At 40.4% G+C, this 20,686-nt stretch overlaps 1 protein-coding gene across 1 annotated transcript; it reads left to right on the top strand.

Moving 5' to 3' along the window:
* Positions 1-9,398: 9,398 nt before the first annotated feature.
* On the top strand, positions 9,399-20,567 carry LOC122986057 (tropomyosin alpha-1 chain-like). Its single transcript, XM_044357129.1, has 10 exons — positions 9,399-9,656; positions 10,341-10,466; positions 14,024-14,157; positions 14,423-14,540; positions 14,912-14,982; positions 18,082-18,157; positions 18,371-18,433; positions 18,545-18,614; positions 19,170-19,248; positions 20,265-20,567. The coding sequence occupies exons 1-10, from the start codon at positions 9,543-9,545 to the stop codon at positions 20,266-20,268; spliced, it is 855 nt and encodes a 284-aa protein (XP_044213064.1). The 5' UTR covers positions 9,399-9,542; the 3' UTR covers positions 20,269-20,567.
* Positions 20,568-20,686: the final 119 nt, after the last annotated feature.

Below are 20,686 nucleotides of genomic sequence, written 5' to 3'. Positions count from 1 at the left end.
TCTTTGGCCAGCAGTGAGGTAGTGCCGTGACTAGTGTTGGAAACCTTCTCAGATCAGATCATGGTCACTTCTGGGGACATTACATACTCCTTTACATCCATTTCCTGGAGACTTACCCTAACCTTAACCTTAACCACTCACCCAAAAATCAGCTTTTTGCGGATTGGGGACACAGCTTTTGTCCCCAATGGGACAAGCCGTCCCCAATTAACTAGTCCTAAGTCGGAAATTGTCCCCAAAAGTAGCGTATGACAGACAACACACACACTCTTCAAATACACAAAAACAAAATACACCCAATATATATATATATATATATATATATATATATATATATATATATATATATATATATATATATATATAGCCTACACACATACACATAATAAATTGAAATGACTGTGTGCCTTTAACAATATCAGTAACACTCTATAACATCAATATCCACACAGTTATACCAAAACTAGAATGGATTCCTTACAATAGAAAAGAGGCGTCATTTAATTCCATACTCTAGAGGGCCATAGTTTCTTTTACATGGGATATATATATCATTATATAAATGGTCCTCTGCTGCCACCCTCAGGAATGTTTCAGTAACATCGGGCAAGCTGGTTTATCCCAGTTAACAAGGACAAATGAACAGCCTTTACCTATTAAATAGCTGATATAAATACACTCTATTTCACATATTTGAATCATATGTATGAATAAATAAATAAAAATAATAAAAAATAAATAATAAAATAACACTCAAGTGCATACTTGGGATTTTCTTAAGACCACCCAAACAAACAGCAAAGGAGATCAGTGCTTGATTAATGTGGTCTAACCCTCTTCTCTACTGATTGGGTGATGACAGTTCAAATTTATTGGCTGTGAAGACCACAGGGCGGAGATCATTATGCCTGGTGGCATCATGTGTGTTTTAAATACCTGGTGACGATTCGAACGCCGTTTATAAACGCCTGGTGGAAATTGAGACGAATTGTGACCCTTTTGGCTTTCGATACAGGCACAAACAGTGGCACAGACCATTTTACAAATTCACTTGCATTTGGCCGGTGGCTGGAGAACCATAGTGGACAATGGAGAACCGTGGTGGACAGTGAACTGTGTCTTGTGGGGCGAATAAGTCTACTTCTGTCCGAAATGGATACAAGTACTCTCCACAACCTGTGGGTGGAGACACCAGTCTGTCATTCGAGGCTGGCCCCTCGATGACAGATCCGCCGCTAGGTTCAGCCTGCCCTGAATGTGATAGGACGACAGGGATCGCAGTCGGCCGTGATCTCACCACAAAATTCGAGATGCCACCTGGTTCAAGTTCAAGTTCAAGACCTTTATTTATCCCTTAGGTGCAACTGGTTCCGCCCCAGTTGCAATAAAAACAACAACACAGGGCGAGTCACGGAAGATAAAAAAAAACACACACACATAGGCCTACATAACCACAGATAATTAAAAAATGAAATGGCAGAGGGTATCAAAGAGAATTTATATCTGTAAGTTTTGACTGATGGTTGTCTGAAGAACCAGAGGGCAGAAACTTAAATTCTAAGTACTGACTTTATCACCCTTGTAAATGAGTTTTTCTGTTTTAGCTTGAGAGATACATACCACCAAATGAAAGAAAAAGTGAAAATTGACTCAATAAAAGATTTATAAAACAATGTCATCAAGGATCTGCCAACCTGAAACTTCGCTAGCTTCCTCAGACAAAAAAGATGCTGCTGGCTTTCCTTTTTCTTATCTGTATTCCTATCAAAGGTCATCTTCTTGTGAATTATGATGATGGCCTCACACTTGTAAAATACAATAATCTCAACATCAATTGGGTGTGCTAATTATAGCTAGTGTTTTCAGGAGTTGGGTGGTGACGTCTGAAATCAATGCACATATCCTTAGTTTTTGTCACATTCAGTTCTAAAAAGGCTTCATTACACCAATTCAAAAACAGTTTAAAACAGGACCATGAGACATTTCAGCATTGTTCAGCAGGCTCACTATAACTGTATTGTCAGTAAACTTCACAATGTGCTGGTTATTAAACTCTCTACGACAGTCATTGGTGTACATAATATATAAGAGAGGAGAGAGGACACAGCCTTGCAGTGAGCCAGTTGAAGTTATAGAAAGTCCCGGTGCATGGCCTGGGAGGGATCCCCGCCCTAATGACTGATATATGCAATCGTTGCAGTGTTGTTAGACCATTCAGAACATGTCTCCCCTTAACCTAACCTGCGAAATGTTTCAGGGCCAGCCAGCCTAGTCTCCAGCTCTAGAACAGTGATGTGTTGGTTCTCGTGTTCTCCCCAGCACCCCCTGACTGTTCAACCCCTACAGACCGCTCCTCAACCAAATAGGGAGTCATCAGTCTTAATCACCACACGGAGTGTAATCGAACCCATTCGAACACCTATTTAAAGGTTGAGGGGATTCAGCCAGACTGAGTGATCTCACTGGATGATAAACCAGCACTGCAGGTCTCATGTTGAGCAGACCTAAAGTAACCAAGTTCATTTACTTAAGTCCTGCACTGAAGTACAATTTTGAGGTACCTGTACTTGAGTATTTCTATTTTATACAACTTAGTATTTTTCTACATTTCAGATAAAGGGAAATAGTAAACTTTTTACTCCACTATATCTTTATTTCACAGCTGCTATTTACTAGTTACAGTACTAGTTTAGATTTTACAAAAAAATATATATGATGAGCTTACAAAAAACAATACACTGTTAGTTATTAAAACAGCAGTTCCCAACCCTTTTGGTTTGTACCCATCATAAAAAAGCAGTGTCTAGCGTAGGCCCATTGGCTCCTTCCAGGTGCCTATCAGTTGTTGCCAGTTCCACCAAAGAGTGATATCCCCTTTAAACCCAAAGACATATTTTTTTAACTTTTCACAAAGAAAGCAAACGTCAGGGAAAAGTCAAAAAAAGGATACAATTTTGTGTATCAGAACTTTGTTTTTTATTCTTTTCGAGGGCGCCCGACTCCTAGACTAGGACTATTAGTTATAAAGGGAACATATTATACACATTGACAGGTCTATATTTAATGTTACTGGGGCTCTACTAGAATATCTTTGCATGATTTACAGTTAAAAAACAACTCCTTATTTAACTCACACTGAGCCTTTATGCAGCCCCTCCGTTCACCCTCTGTCTGAAACAGGCCGAAACTATGGATGTAGGATTTCACTACTTTTTCTCGTTCTTTACTCAAAATGCCATTTTCTCAAATACATCTATACATGTTTTAGCCAAAATCCTCTCTGAAATATGAGAGTGGACAACAACACATGGAAAAACCTTAGTAACAATGGCTGTGGAACGCACAGATGCTTATGGACATTCGCGTTAATCAGACATCAGCTTGTCTGCAAGGTAGAAAAAACATTCAGGGCAGGTGCTTTTGACTTGCAGGGAGCAATTCTACATATGTTAACCTTAGGTTTTGGAATGTTGACCATGTTTAGCATAGATATCCAACATTGTAACAGTATATTTATAGCAGCATATTTATAACAGTATATTTTCTGTTATTTATAAATAACAGAAAACCACAAAAAGCATAATATGGCCCCTTTAAAATTAGTTCCATCCAGAAGAGGTACAACACCAATATGCTAAATATGCATTGATGCATCAGTATTATAATCTAATCTATAATAATATAATAGGCATATACGATAAAAAAGAAAAAAAAGAAAAAAAAAAGTATTAGTTACAGGGGCCATTTTTCTGCAAGACAAGTAGGATCTGAATACTTCTTCCACCACTGGCCTTTTCCATTCTTTTGATGGGAGTGATGTGCTCTTTAGGCAGCCTTGAAGCTTAATTATCCTCTTATCATACTGTATATTGTTATCTCAGACAGCTAAGGCCTCAGGGTAGGAACTAACCAGAACACACCACATGGAAGTCTATTTATTCTCACATCTATGCACTCAGACAGTTGTTTTATAACTGACTTTGCACAACTGTTTTATCTAGCTCACTAACTATGCAGTGAGTTTGAGCCTGACTGGAAAATGGTCATGGCATCTGATCAAACGTGGGGCTGCAGACAGGCTTTGGTATAAGAATGCAGGTGCCGCAGAGCTGTGGGTTCCTGTGGCATTCCACACTGCAGAGACCACTGTGACCCAATCACAGTGAATACAGGCTGTAAGCTTTCAAACAGCCACTCAAAACCACACTGGAATGTCTCATCACCATAGACTCTCACACACGCTCCACATCACGGCTTTCCCTCAGCCAAGCTATGGTCATTTTTGCGGTTTGGAGTTATAAACTTGATATAGACCTTCACTTTCTTTTTCAAATTTAGAAAAGTGAAAGTTTTTTGTTTACTAAAAATGGTCACTGAATGTGCTTTCGTTGAGGATTACTCTCCCTTAAAAAGAGCTTAGGTTAATTTTGTTGTTATGAGTGAGTCTGTTGAGAGAAGTTTGTAGTAATTAAAAATATGGTATGGGAAACACTACCACAGAAGTCCAGCATCGTCCTCTGCTTGCCATTGTTTCAGTTCTCTGCTCCAGAGGGCTCTGACAAGCAGGACTGTAACAGGGAGAACAGTGGCAGAGCTCGAAGTACATACCAAGAGGTTTTATTATAGCCCTGTGGAATGGAAAGAAATACCGAGTACGTCTTTGCACCTCACGAAAAGCCCCCGCAACTCAGCCCTCTCCTCTATCTCCTCTAACTTGCTTACACAGTCTCAGTTTGTCTCAGTAAGTTGTAGCTGCCTGCACAGTATCTTTCAGGCTTCTTTGCAAACTTTCTTCTCTTAAGTGCATTGAAATTACATCTGCTTTGACCAACATACAGTATCTGTATGAAAGCACAATCTGAACTTCAAAAATGCCTTTAGACATACAAGTTAGGAATTATCAAAATATACCATAAACCTAATCTTTCAGTTTCCTTTGAAGTCAGCCTCAGCAAAACTTTTAAAACACACTAAGCATTGGGATTTCTATAAATCATATATAAGACTAGAGAGTCTTATTACAGGTGTTTACAATCTAAGGAATGACTGATCCTTTCATTTAACAGCAGCTACGTTTACTGCAAAAACGTGGCACAAGAGGAATGCTACCCATCTTCAATGGAGCACCTGCAGCTGAAATATTTGACCTTCATAGCCAAGGAATTTGACTCCTCAAAAGAAACATGGGCGTGGTAAAGAGTGGGAATTTTGAACATCTTATACTGTATTCTCACTTTCTTTAATTTAAACAGAAACTTTAAATGGAATTACAACTGACCGAGGGACACTTCTGTGTGATTTACCCTCTTCACGACAGATTTATCACCACTCAGAACTGTATGGGTCAAAGTGTCAAAGCCTTATTGTAACTATCCATTATGTAAAAAACTGTGGCTGTGTCTGTGCCCTGGTTGTGGTTAGATGTCCCCCCATGTTCACCAATATACCAGTTTGAGTCTTACAACTGCTGGTACATGTCAGTGGAACATTACTGTGAATAAATCCAGCGGCAGTAGGGCATCGACCAGGCTTGGGTTACAGCTTGGATTGCACCCTCCCTGTACCCCCTCTCCATCTTTGCTATGCTAAATGATTATGCCCCTGCATGGAGCTATCTAATCCCAGGGGTATCGTCTGAAAGAGCCAAGGAGTTCTCTCTATATATATCTGGGCGCTGTCTGCAGAAATCTTCTGATGGTATTTGACCAGGAGTCTGCCAGCACCATGCTACTTCTGTGCACTCAACATGGAGACAGAGCTACCTGCAATATTCCCTCACTGATCTGTGTCAGTTGCAATTAGTGATATATTATTGGAAAATAACCACACATATGTCAGAATATTGTAGCTTCACATCAAATTATATAGTTTTGGTAAAGAGCAAAGGGTTTGAGATCATTTTTTTGAAGTTCTTTTTTCAGACAGGCATTGTGACTAAGCCTCAACACAGGCAGTGAAATAGTTCCTCTAATGCACTAACATTTGCAGACATGAGTTCAGCCACAACAGCCAAGTACAGCTCAGATCCTCCCTGAGCGGCGACTCAAGAGAACCGGACATTCCACATACATGGTGGGTTGACACTGTAGGCCTAAGAGATCATCTAATACAGTGATAAAGTATTAGCATTAGGATTAAAGCACTTGGAAATGTGGCTCTGTGTCATCTATATGGATGAGATGACAACTGTACTACAAAGTCTGGGCAACAGAGCTCTAGAGTTGATAATCTGAGAGTTAGAGTTAGAGTTTGTTATTGATTTCCTGAATTGGCATGTGAAAATTGATTGGTTAATTGACACCCTTTAAGGCCCCTTTTTGCCCCTTTTAACATCTATATTTTCTGTATATTGTAATTTTTTACAACCTTCTGTATAACCATGGCTGCCATAAAAATCTCTCATGGCAGGAAAAAAAAGTTAATGATAGGTTAGTGAATATGAATATGAGTTCAGCTTATTGCTACACGTGTCTCACTCAGCTGTCACCTCATGTGTGAGTCAGGATTCCAACATATCAGAGTATCTAAGCTTAATTACCCTCTTATCAGATCTGTCCAGAAAAGGTTTTTCTTTTCACTGCCAGACAAACTGTATGTTGTGATGGGCAAATTCCACATTCATGAAAGTCTGATTAAATCCTCTCAGCTGTTTGCCACCTACGAGGATGATTATTGAGAAGATTCTTGGCTAAAGCCAAATGCTATTAAATATAAATGGTGGTGAATAGTCCTGAATGTTTTTTTAAATGCTTTTATCAGCTGTTCTTGTAAAGAGGCTTAAGAGACCTTGAGAAGCAGATTTTTTTTCTAAAGAGCATAAAATTAGGTTATATGTCTGGAGCTTCTTCACTTCACAGCCATGAAAAAGAAACTTTTTCTGGGTCTGTGGTGGCTTCAGAAAGCTACCACCACTTAAAGAATGCCTGAAATATTAAAAAGGTTTGTCTGTCATTGCATTTCCCATAATGTCCCTATAATGTAGAGAAATTAATGAAAACATAACTATGTTTTATGTGTGACCACAGTAAGCCTGCAATACCTTTAATTTTCCAGTGGGATGTAAGTTGGAATGCAGTAACCTTTCAATAACATCTGGACAGAAGGGGAAATTTTTGACTGCTTTAATCAAAGCAAGCCTATTGGGCCCTGGGCTATGAGCTAAACATCATAATGGAGCTTATTTTCATTCCCAGAATGCCACAGCAAATCCAGCCTGCCATCACGAACCTCCCCTGAGTCCATTAACTGAAAACTCTGTTTGAGATAATTAAGATCAAATTGCAAATCAAGATTAACAACAGTGCTTTACTGAAAAGATTGTCAGAATATGATATCATGACAATAAGTGTATATTAAATAAAATAAAAATACACAAAATACACAGCAGTATTACATCAAGAAGTGTTGAGAACTACATATATACTCCATATTTTATATACTGCAAAATATCTACTTATGAAACATGAATAACATTCATTTACACACTATATATAATTACTACTATAATATAATATAATATAATATAATATAATATAATATAATATAATATAATATAATATAATATAATATAATATAATATAATATATTAATATAATATAATATATACTTTAATATTATATTACATTACATCATATCATATCATATCATATCATATCATATCATATCATATCATATCATATTATTAATACAGTATCTTGACGACTCAGAGCCAATTCTGTGTACTGTACAACAGCATACTCCAAGCTTTATTCATTTATTTATTGGGAATGAATCATTGTCATTCGTTTGCAGATTGAGAAAAAGAAAAATAACTTTTTTCTGTAATATGATACCACGCATATTACGTAAGACTGATTCTGATCCAGTGCAAGAGAAAAACAGGCAGAAGTAGGACCAGATCTGTGACCAGTGTTTTTCAGTACCAATCCCAATTATACAAATGCCAGATTTAGAGCATGGGCTGGCCCTAGATTATCTAGATTTTTCTATTATTGTGCCTGTTAATCAGCGTCTATTACAACTGTAAAGTCCAGTGTCTGGAGACAGAGCAAAACCTTGATTTATAGCAAAATAACACGATAAGAAAATTGTACCTGAACACCACTCCTAATGTTGTCTCTATTTCATTACTGATTGGATAAAGTCTGAAAACAGGGCAGCTTATTTAATTCTAAAAGTATGAGTGAGTCTGCAAGCATAGCAAGAATAATCTATAAAACAGACCAAAGCCTGAGCATGACAAGGATTATTTTTGGGACATATCTAATGGCACTGGACCTTGGAATCTTGCCACAGTGTCTTGGTTCCATGTTACAGACCAAGGCAGGTGCGTGAAAGAGCAGGCGATCCCAAAAATATCCTTGAGTATCTTTATGAAGACTAAGAGACACTTGGTGTGTCCTCAGTCACCACCCTTGTATCTTTCAACTTTTCATTATAGCTCATTGCATATTATATAATGTTAAAAAAAATGTAAAGTCTCAATTAGGGAGATTAATTGGTCAATTAATTAAGTAAAAATAGATGTAATTTACAATAGAATTTTATGGGTTAAAATGTTCAAGTTTAAAGCTACTAAACTGAAATATTCTTCTTTTCTAGCTTGTAAAGCAGTTAACATTTCTTAAATGCCAAGTAAATCAGCAGCTCAGCAGCTGTAACTGTGGTATAAAACCCCTCCTGCCTGACTGGTGCTGGTGCTGCTGCTCTGTCACAGTCAAATGACACATCAACAGTTTACAGGGAGGATATCCGATACATTATCAGGTAAAAACTTCCCTGTCTTGAGCCCCTCAGACTGTGAACAATGCCTCTAGGGCTTACTTGGCTTACCAAAAGCATCTCTTCTCAGGCAGCACACTTGCCTTGAACTACCCATATGAACTTACACCCACCCACCCAAACACACTCACACACAGACATCAGTGGGTGCACAAAGCCTGGTGAAATTGTTACTGTGGTCCAAATCCCAGGCTGTCATAGATGAATAGGAAGACACTGTCACTGTGGAATCAGAAAAGATCATTAACATAAAAATCAAACATTTCATTAATGCTAGAAAACGAACAGCCAATAGACAACTTTTAAATGAGTTGTCATCATGGTGAAACAAACTATACTCAAATCTTATGCAGATTTAATGCTGTGCTCATCCAGTAAGAAATGATCTTCTTCTCCTCTGTAAATTCAGTGGCTTCTATTACATGACCAATAGGAAGCCTTTCCATGGGAGCTACTTGCTTGTCCATCACACCCCATATAAAGGCGTATCAAAAGTCAAATGTTTGGGAGCAACGAATCGCAGAGCAGATCCTTCAAAAACGTCGGGGCACCCACACACGCCTCCTCCAAAAAAGTATTGGATGCACAGGAATCCAGTCACCCCCCTCTTGAAAGTACATATTTGACAGGGCACAGCGAGGCAGAGCCCGCACTCCAGCTCAGCGTTCAGTTAGGCACAGACGCCCTAGCCCCACTCCCAGTCTCTGCTTGGGTTTTCTTTTGGACGTTTTGTCGGTTCCACCGAACAGCAATAAGCAACCATGGAGGCCATTAAGAAGAAGATGCAGATGCTCAAGCTCGACAAGGAGAATGCCTTGGACAGAGCTGAGCAGTCTGAGTCAGACAAGAAAGCAGCAGAAGACAGAACCAAACAGGTTGGATGAGTTTTTAAAAGCGTTTTGTTTCTTTTGTGGAAAATCCCAAAGATCCTTAGAAAAAGCAGGAATACCAGTGGCAGTATAAAGCTGCTGCCCTTTAAACGGACCGCCTCCTAAATACGGATTAATTGCTTTCAAGGAAAATTCCAAATGAGGATTAAATTAAGAATAAGACATCGCTCTTGATTTTTTTTTTTTGGATGAATCCTCCTCTCAACTGTTTTGGCAATTGGTGATGTTAATATAGCCTAGGAAATTATGTCAAATGTTAAATGATTATTGATTTTGTTTGATAGAATAAATTGCATACATGTTTATTTCATATTCTGTTTAACTCTATAATGTCTTTTATATGCATGTATAGTTAGACGACGAATTAAGAGAGTTGGAAAAGAAATTGCGTGTTACTGAAGACGAAAGAGATAAAGTGTTTGAGGAGTTCCAAACTGCTGAAGAAAAGCTGCTGGCCGCTGAGGAGGTCGCCACCAAGGTATCTGATCCTGACGTGCATGAGCTTCCCTAACTTTTCTCCTCTCTCTTTTTCCTGTCCTGTCCTGTCCTCTCCTCTCCTGTCCTGTCCTGTGTGTGTCCCTGTATGCGCTCTTGCGCCTGTGCGCGCTCACGCCACTCCGTCTCCCTGCTGATCACTTCTGAAACTATCCACCTGGAAACTCGCCATAGCTTGAGGATGATTTGGTTGCTATGCAGAAGAGGCTGAAGGGAACTGAGGATGAGTTGGAGAAGTACTCTGGTAATCTTAAGGATGCCCAGGAGAAACTTGAGGTGGCTGAGAAGAGTGCCACCGATGTAAGTATGGAAGGGATTCACAATGGCACCGTTCCTGCACCACGCTTCCCCACACTTTCATTCTCTCACCACTTTGAATGTGACAGTTCAACACCACAGAGAAATACATTTTACACTCTGTGGGCATTCAAACTGCCCTGATCTATTATCTCTGAAATGATGTTCATCTTGGATGAGTGGGTCTTGCACACCTGCCCATCCTGGAAAATTGACCAAACTCCAAATTGACTTTCTGATTTTATTATTGTTGAACTGTTGCTTCATGGCCTATTTGTTCACAATCACTTACATGTCAGCCCAAAGAAAGCCACATTGGCTGTTTAACTAATACACAAATTATTCATTTGAATCCAATTAATTTATAGGACAAATCATCACATTAATGGTCTTTATTATCTTGTGCTTTCATGCCTTCATGTGTTCAGTCTTATAGGTCTAGGCTGAAGAAGTCTTTTTCCGAGTGAAAAGAGTGCTCTTCCCAAGAGCACAGAGAGCAAGCGCCTGGATAAATATATAGTAGCCAAGTACTTTATGTGGTCAGGATAGAGCTCACATCTGCGGGCTATGCTTTTTGCTTACCACAGGGAAAAACACAGTTTCCCATCAAAATGTCCCAGTGTAATAATTATCAATGAATAAATATCACTTATCGAAAGGAAATATACCTAAAATATTTTTAAATATTTATTTTGGTGCTCATACTGTTTTTTCTACTTTAGATGGATACAGCATTACAGGAAAACTATGTAAAGAATTTAGTTTTAGGCATTTAAAGGTCACGACCTTTAAATGCCTGAGACAAAATAACTTTAGGTCCTCATAAACATTTTTTTCAAGACAAACAAACTCGTTGATGACTCAGTTGGGGTGATGGTCAAGGCCAAGTGCAGCAGATAAAGACGTTTGTTCCCAAGAATGAATATACAGACTCTGAGGAAAACCCGTTGTAATAATCCTTTAATTGGATTCGCGCAGGGAGTTAGGCTAGTCTGTTGGCCTGGTGAGTTTTAATCGATCATACAGACTATGATGGTGTGTTTTTTCAATTCCCTATAGATAGCAATCATTTGTAGTTTTCAGAACAAACTCTCGTTTTAAAACCTAGCCTGTAAACCTAACCTGTAATTACTGTATTCAGTGAAAACTTACGGCCAAAATACACCAGGCGCAACACGCCTGGAGGCGCTGCAGTACGCGTCCATTATAATCAACCGAAGCTGCTACACTGATCACAGAAGTTGCGCTGTTCTACTTTTTTCTCCCTACATGCAGCTATGCAGCCCTCCAAAGACCTCATTATACCAGAGGCAATGCGACGGAGCAGTACGACCCTGTGGTTGTTTTTGTTTTTTTTTTACATTGCACATTATAATAAATTAATCAAATCAATGTGTGTCAAATCGTTGATCCTGTAGTTAAAAAGATCTAGTTAATTAATTCAGTACCAGTTAATATAGCCTACGCTTCCAAACTGCATTATCACTTGGCAAAACTCAATATGTATGCAGTGGTAGACACGGAGTTGGTGTAGCAGGTAGAAAACCCCGGTCCGCCTCGCCCACGTGACGCGTCGCGTCCGCTTCAGCTGTTACAGATGTACTGTAGTCTAAAAATATTTTAATGCGATGTGTACTGCTCACAGTTGACCCGCAGAGGGTGTGGTTGCTCTAATAGTCTGCTGCCAGCAGGCTGATTGCTGCATATTGAATAGGTGTGCTCTTATATAAGGAGGAATTGTTACTTTAGATCAATAAAATGTCACATTTTATTATTTTAAGGCCAATGCAACAGATTTCCACAGTGTAATAGCCTACTTTGCGCAACCAAACACAGTACTTTATTTTCTAGGCCCGTTTTGAAATCAGCAGTAGCCTACTTCCTGGACATGTTACAAGGAGCAAAGCAGGTGGACCCAAATGTGGGAGACAGCAGTCAGTATGGAACTGAAGAATCAATATTTATATGTTCAGCACAGGAACAGGACTCAGGAGTGCGGGCAAATAGAACAAAACAAATGGTCCAACAAAGACTGAAAACTGAACCTAAATATAAACAGAGCTAAGAGGGAATAGGGAACAGGTGATTAGGCAGAAGAACAGGCAGGGAGCTGATTGGCTGGGGGAAACACTGGGAGTAGGGCAGGGCCGACAAGGCTGATGCAGGGCAGGTGTGAAGGGAAAAGCAGGCTGGGGAGGAGTACAGGAACACAGGAGGGAAACACAGGACAAACAGACAACCAAAACCCAGAAAACAAAATGAGACCAGACAGGACCATGACAGGACAAGTAGCAGTAGAGTGCGTCTCCACAAAGCTTGCGCACTGTCCAGCCTGTCTTTACGCTGCTTTCAGCCCAATCAAGGATGTCATCTTGCTACTTGTCAATTTCTTGGAAAATGTGCAGCAGCAGCAGCAGCAGCTCATAGTGTAGTCCTTTTTTAATTTGTGAGGTTAAACAAAGGTCAGAGCAACATCGTGTGGCAACATTTAAGGTGCCATTCTGCACAGTGAGCTTATGTTCTTTACTTGCCCATATAAGGACACAGCTACAAAGAGTGATTTCCCCCCTTGTGAACATAGCAGCAGTTATCTAGACGGGAAATAAATCTTTGAGCTGCGGCTTAAGGCCTGCGCTTTTTTTCCCCTTCAAAAACGCATTCCTATTAATGATACCAGATAACACCACACCAACCGATACATTACAAATGTCTCCCACAGTTCTGAGTTATCCAGAGTCTCCTCTGTGGTTGTATGTGTAGCATGTGAGCAGTCATTTGTAGTATAGTCGTCTCAGGCCCTTTGACTTGAACCCACGGCTTCAACTGATTATTAGAAACTTCCTTGTCATGCTTCACAACCTGAGATGCACTTTACACTGTATCGTGAGCTGCAGGGGGAAAGACCTCTTGACTCAGTCAAACTGCTGGTAGTTGTATCCTGTTTTCACTTGAGCATTTTCAGAAAAGTCCAGGTCTCATACCTGCTGATCAGACACAAAAAAGCAGAAGTAGCTCCAGGCTTGAATAATCATAGAAAAGGCCTGCTCTTTTTTCCCCTTCAAAATCACACCCCTATTAAAGATACCAGATAATATCACACCAACTGACATTACAAATCTCTCCCACAGTTGTGAGTTATCCAGAGTCTCCTCTGTGGTTGTATGTGTAGCATGTGAGTATTCATTTGCAGTATAATTGTCTCAAGCCCTTTGACTTGAGCCTTGTTAATGTTCTCTCTGGGGCCTAGCAGTAATGAGGCGGGGTATTCAACCTTCTGTCAGCTTGGGACATTGTTATCATTTTACACAGTCAATGAGGAGCACAGACAAGCCTCTTGGGAGGGCTTTTCCCAACAGGTGGCACACAGACACTTGTTGAATAACTGTGATTACTCACATAAAATGAAGTTAGGTTGCATCACAAAGAAACAACCCCTAAAATAACAATCACTACCTGCATTCTTTGGGCTGACATGTAAGTGTGCAGTATAATATAAGTTCTGGTTTGTGTATGAAAGATGATGTGCACCTCCTGACTTGCTGCTCTTCTTCTCTCCCTAGGCTGAGGGAGATGTCGCTTCCCTTAACAGACGTATCCAGCTGGTTGAGGAGGAGTTGGATCGTGCTCAGGAGCGTCTGGCCACTGCCCTGACCAAGCTGGAGGAGGCTGAGAAGGCTGCTGATGAGAGTGAGAGGTGGGTTCTTTAGAGCAGCAGGGTTTCAGACTGCTGACAGTTCACTGTCACACTATCTGTGTAAGATAATGCAGTCATTTCAAATCATTCCAAATTCTGTATTGTCTCCCTCTGCAATGTCAGAAATCAATCATCCATTTACCTTAGAAGAGTGTATTAAAGATTTACCAGCCATCACTGCTGCACACCAGATGTGTCCCCTCAGGGAGACTGCAGGTCAGCTCCTTACTTCTAACATCCCTTGTCTGTTTGTATCACCACACAGAGGCATGAAGGTCATAGAGAACAGGAACATGAAGGATGAGGAGAAGATGGAGATGCAAGACGTCCAGCTGAAGGAGGCCAAGAACATCGCTGAGGAGGCTGACCGCAAATATGAGGAGGCAAGTTTTTCAGCCAAAACAATTGATCAACCCCAAACGTACAGTTACTCAGTCACTAAAATCTGTAACTCTGTGACAACTCTATGATAGTTAGTGATAACAGGGGGGGGGGTTTAAGCTGTAATTATTTGTTTAATAATATCTTAATTAGTTAAATAACTTATATGAAGCAGTTTTTTTCTTAGAGATGCTAAATTGTGTGCAACATTTTTCAATTTTCAATCCAAAATCAGCATTTTTCTAAAACATGATTCAATCATATTAGAGTGGTACACTTTAAAACTGAGAAATACCTTTTAACCATGTCCTAATTGTGTCACAGTCATCAGCTATTAGTTGTATTGTAACACTTTGTTGTGCTGCAACTAAAGGTGGCTCGTAAGCTGGTCGTCATTGAGAGTGACCTGGAGCGTACAGAGGAGCGCGCTGAGCTGTCAGAAAGGTATGATTTTTCACCTTTAACATTAATCTGCACTTGCACCTACCTATTTAATCCCTGTAGATCAGTGGTTCTCAATCATTTTTGGTGCAGTGCCCCCCCCCATCCATTATCCTGGTTCCTTACCACCCCCCATCAATTAAAATGTAGGCTAATTGTCTTCCTTGAATATTAATGTTGATTGTTATTCTGTGTTATTAAAGCATGTCACTGAATGCCAAATAACGGATTTGATTTAACTGGGTAGTTGGAATACCGTTATCATTAGTTTCCCAGGGAGCAAAAAAGCCATGTGAATAGACATTATATTTGTGACTGTTAAACAAATGCAACTGTTAGAAATTTGACATTCAAACTTTAATTAGGTCTCCTTATTGATCACAAACAGCACCAAACAAGAAGCATTCTGATTAATTGTTCCAAGGGAAAACAAGAGCAGCCTACCAAGAAGAAAGTCTGAGGCTACTGGGGAAAAAAGCAGAAGGATATGTAGGCTATCCTATATTATAGGCCTATTTATCTTAACTTTTGAAGGAAATAAGCATAATTGTGAAGAAAGTTAGTGTGGGTCTTGCACTTGGTGGTTCTCTGCCAGTTTCTTCCCAGCAGGTTGCAGAGAAGTTAGTTTCAGCCATAGTGCACCTGAGGCTGTCAAGCCTAAGCGATTGCGGTATTTGGACTGCATATGGAGGACCTGACTGAATTCCTGTTTGAGATACATTGATGGGAAAGCAAGAAGAAGCAGCTTGGTTTTTTCCCAGAGAGCTGGGTAACACTGGGCGAATCTGACCCACATGCTGCCCCAGCCAGAGGTGCAGAAAGTAGCCTGGGCCTTGTCATCACTCTGGATGTTGACAAGATGCCCCTGGATAGCAGGCTTGCATTCAGTCACGTCTGCCTGAAAGGGCTGCACCACCCAGACAGGAACATCGAGGTTCAGGGGGTCCCTGAAGTGGATCGCCATGTTGGCCTTAACCATCCTCAGGTGGTCAGTGTTTAATGCATATATAGTCCTATATTTTCAGATAGGTCAATATAATAAACATTACAACATAATGTATTCATACAACTAAAATACATTAATTACAATAATAGCGGGCCTATTATAATATATTTATTTAGCGTTGTTACTGAAAAATAGTAGATCACCTTGGTCAACTGCGGGAAATGAGAAAACTGCCTCCTGCCTATACTCTGCCTGCACAGATCCAGCCTGGAGGTGAGACTGTGGATGACTGCCTTGCACTGGACAAGAGTAACTCCATATCCTTGGAGCTTTAGCCTGACTTTGTTTATCTTTTCAAAAAAGTCTGCAAGGTACATGATGTTGCAGTGGGTGGATGTCACCTTTTCCCCGAGAGCTGCATCAACCTCCTCCAGGAACACCATGATGCTGTCAAACAGCTCACAAAAATGAGCAAGGCAATTTCCTTTTTAGAGCCAGTGGACATCAGTATGGAGAAGACGCTCAAAGGTCTCATTGTTTTCCTGTCACAGCTGTCGGAACCATCTGTCATTCAGGGCATAGGCATTAGGCTTTATTTTATTTATTGCCTTGACTGCAACATTGAGAGACTCGTGGAAATCTCAGATTCGGCCACAAGGTTGTGGTGATGCAAGACACAGTGGACTGTGAAGATATGCGGGACCTGCTCCCTCAGTAGAGTGTTGATGTTACGGTACTTTCCAACCATGGAGAGGGCACCATCAGTGGTGCATGTGAGGATGTTGGTGATTGGGATTGACTTCTCCTGTAGATACACATCCAGTGCATTAAAAATGGTCTGGCCCTTGGTGTCTGAAAACAAAGATTCCTTAGCCATCTCTTGACTGTTGGAGGCCTTATCGCAGACATAGGCATTAGCAGAGCGTTGTTGTCACAGGTGGTTGTCTCATCTAGCTGACGGCTGAATAGAGAGTCCCGCAGGATGGCACACAGCTGCGCCTCTGTATCAGCACCCATTTCATTTATCCTACACATCACGGTATCATTGCTGAGTGGGATGGATTTCAGTACCTGTGTAGGATCGTGCTCCATCACAGTAGAGATGACCTCTTTGATGGCAGGGAGCACCAACTTCTCTCTGATTTTGAACAACTGTCCACATTTGGCTATCAGCAGGGAGATATTATACAAAGCTACTAGCACGCTATCAGTGTGGCTGGTCTTCTTAGTGAAGAGACTGCTGATGGTGCTCCTACCATGCTTCTCTTTGAGGGCCTGGAAGAATGGATGCTCCATGTCTGCCTTGTCTGGGTGGATCTTCATAAGATGTTCCTTGAGATGTGAGGGTTTCATGGCCTCATTTGAAAACACTTGTTCACACAAACACATTAGAAGTTGTGCATTGGTGGGAGAAGGTACAAATCCATAGCTAAGGTATTCAATAGAATACTGGCAGCATTTTTTCTTGTCCTGCGCCACTTTGCTGATATGATATGATTGTTGTTGTTTTATGACGGTAATATTTAGCAAGGAGAGAGGATTGTACAGACCACTGACCTATAGATGAGGTTTCTTGCTAGGCAAAAAAAATGGGAGGTGGACACAGCTGCAATCTCTCAGCCCCCTCTCTGTCTGTCTATAAAGTACTGTTGCTCTCGGTTTTCCAACAAAAAGTAGGATAGCTTTCTAATTTGACGCACGTTAAAAGAAATGAGGTGTGCCCTTTGATGGAGCATTGCACCCGAAACACTGGAGTGCGTTTTCAGGAAAAAGCCGCGTCTTTAGCAGGGAAAACCTCATAAAAAAAAAAAAAAACTTCAGTTGATGAGGAGGTTAAAGCAAATCTAACGATAATATTGTGAAAATATGGATTCAAATGTAGGACTAAACTGGCATTAAAAAACACCCCTCAAGAACAACTCAATGCCCCCCTTTCAAAATATAATGCCCCCGACGTTCTCTGAATGTCCACCAGGGGGTGGTACCGCCCCCCATTGAGAAAGCCTACTGTAGTTCTTATTTATCTTGTTTCCTCTCTCCCCTCTTTCTTACTTCCCCTCTACCCATTTCATGCCCACCCCTGGTTCTTTCCATCCTCGGTTCCCTCATTGTCACTTTTTCCCTCCATCCCCTTTTCTTGTCCTTTAAAACACCAGCAAATGCTCTGAGCTTGAGGAGGAGTCAAAAACCGTGACCAACAACCTGAAGTCACTGGAGGCCCAGGCTGAGAAGGTAAGCATGACCCTTTAGCTGACTGCATGCTGTCAAACCTCACAGCTCCCCAGTAGACTTGGTAGATGGGGAGCCAGATCTCTTCACTTCTCTCTTATTTCATGATACCTGTCTGTATTCATGTACTAAAAATTGTACGGTATCACTTCCAACAACATCAGAGTTGACTCCATGGTCATATGTTTGACTCCCACCATTGTATTTGTCCCACAGTACACACAGAAGGAGGACAAATATGAGGAGGAGATCAAGGTCCTCACTGACAAGCTGAAGGAGGCAAGTTTCACAAGGCCTTATCTGGGGTTGCAGGGTGATTTATAAAAGTCACAGGTGCTATTTCACAGTTTGAGTATCGGACTGACTCATAAATCTGTCTCTCCACCACAGGCTGAGACTCGTGCTGAGTTCGCTGAGAGATCAGTAGCTAAGCTTGAGAAGACCATTGACGACTTGGAAGGTATGATTTTTCCAAATCCTGTTCTGCTTATTTTGAAATGTGTATTATGTCAGCTGTGGTATTTAGGTAAGTGCTCAAATCTCTTTAGGCCATTCTTTTCTTTGCTCTTGGACTCTGTTTCTGCTTCCTTCTTAATTTCATCATACCACCTTTTTCAGACAGCATCATACTTTTGTTGTGGTGTTCCTTATTACCTTGTTTAATCGAATTGATTTTGTTTTTGAGATCCAAGGTAGGAAAGAATGGCTATGATGTTTATCTGAGATATATCAAGACTAGATGTTGGCTTAAAGGAGTCTTTGTGAGCATAAAGGGCCGAGAGCCATGCAGCAGTGAAATAAACCATCCATTTCTTGATGGCGCTGAGAACTTTTCCCTGACTTTTGTTGCACTTTCATTCTGACCATTTTCTGGTGTAACTTTGTTTTCCTCTTTTCCCTCCTGTTTTCAATTTTCAATCGTCTGGATGCTTCACCCTTCACCTCCTTGTCATGTGCTCCTCCACCTTTGCTCCCTTTCACTTCACCTCTCCCTGCGCCCCTGGCCCACCAATAGATGAGTTGTATGCCCAGAAACAGAAGTTTAAGTCCATCAGCGAGGAGCTGGACCACGCCCTCAACGACATGACTTCCATGTAATTTTCAACTTACTGTGCCTGCTTGTTCTGCCGTCACCGTCCTGTCCCCGTGCAGCTTTCCTCCTTGTACACCAACGGCCTCACCTCGTCCCCTCCTGTATTTTCTTGAACCTGTCATGACTACTACGTCCAACACTTGTATCTGTCTCTACACTTGTACACTTGTCCTACACAAATTGGTTATGCTTCTATGTTTTTTGATCGTCTTTAAAAAATGTAATACTAAAACATTAAACAGACATTGTTTTATTTTATGTCTGTGTAATTGTAGCCCACTTGTAATAAACCACTCTAAGTGGTTTCCTCTCAAACCTCTTCATTGGTGTAGTTGTAATGATACTGTATACAACATTTGTATCAGTATCATTGGTATAAACTTGTGCATGAACAAAAACAGCATGTATCTGTTTAAATGTTTTGGCTGCATTAATTGTGTTGTATTACTTTTTATGTGAGAAGTAATCATTGTTAGTTTGTATGCATTTTTTAGATTCCCTTATTTAAAAATATTAATGGCAATTTCCATGATATTTTGTGATCATAAGCAAAGCATACAGGATCTCTTTTGAAATGTGGACTGTATGAAGAAAGCATTTTATTGAATCAGATTCACTCACTGTAACTTTGAGTGTTTCCTTTTTCTCCAAATGTGTTTCACTTTGTCTTCTACTAATATGGTCTCTGTCTGTTCAGAAGAAAGGCCCGCTGTATGTTTGTGAGGTCCGCTTTTATTCTGTCACTACACCGGTTGAACTGTCATAATGTAAGATCACTGTCTTTGAGCTGCCAGTTTTGCTAAATTAATTTTGTCCTTCGAATTCTGTTGGAGAGTTTCTGTTCAAGTTGTCAGCGTGTCCTCTCTCACAATGTGTTTCAATCGTGCATTGTTGTTTTTGTTGTTTTGTGATTGCAATGACTCCTGTGGTTCTGGTGTATTGTAGTGCACATCTCCAATTTCTTTGGGTCCTGCACCGCCTCCCCTAGTTTATTGTACCCTCTTCTTTCCCACACAGATAAACTGTTTACACCTCATCAAAGACGCTCCCTGCCGGCTGAGTGGCGTCTTTCATCTCTCTCCAGCCTTCTCTCCATTTTCCCTTCCCTCTCTGTCTGTGCTTTCCTTTCCTCATCTTTTCATCCTCACGTCAAAGTTAATTGCATCCCATCTCTTATACAGAATCCCAGAAACTTTCTGCGTTGTGTAAAAAATAAACGTCACTTCCTTCTATGTAAGCTGTATCTCTTTACTCTGTCCTTTTTTTCTTTTTCATTTCTATTTATTTTCATAGGGCTCTAATAAAACCAGGAAACCTTGATTTTAAGTTATGTATTTATTTTATATTTCTGCATCTCAACAAACCATTTGTTGAGCCATACTCTGCTTTCCGTGGTGAAGTTTTAAAGATTTCAAAGGCTGTTCTGTTTTATTTTCTTC

Source organism: Thunnus albacares, chromosome 7, assembly GCF_914725855.1.
Source record: "Thunnus albacares chromosome 7, fThuAlb1.1, whole genome shotgun sequence".
Taxonomy (NCBI): Eukaryota; Metazoa; Chordata; class Actinopteri; order Scombriformes; family Scombridae; genus Thunnus; species Thunnus albacares.
Note: the sequence above shows the minus strand (reverse complement) of the source record. Positions and strands in the feature narration are given on the sequence as shown.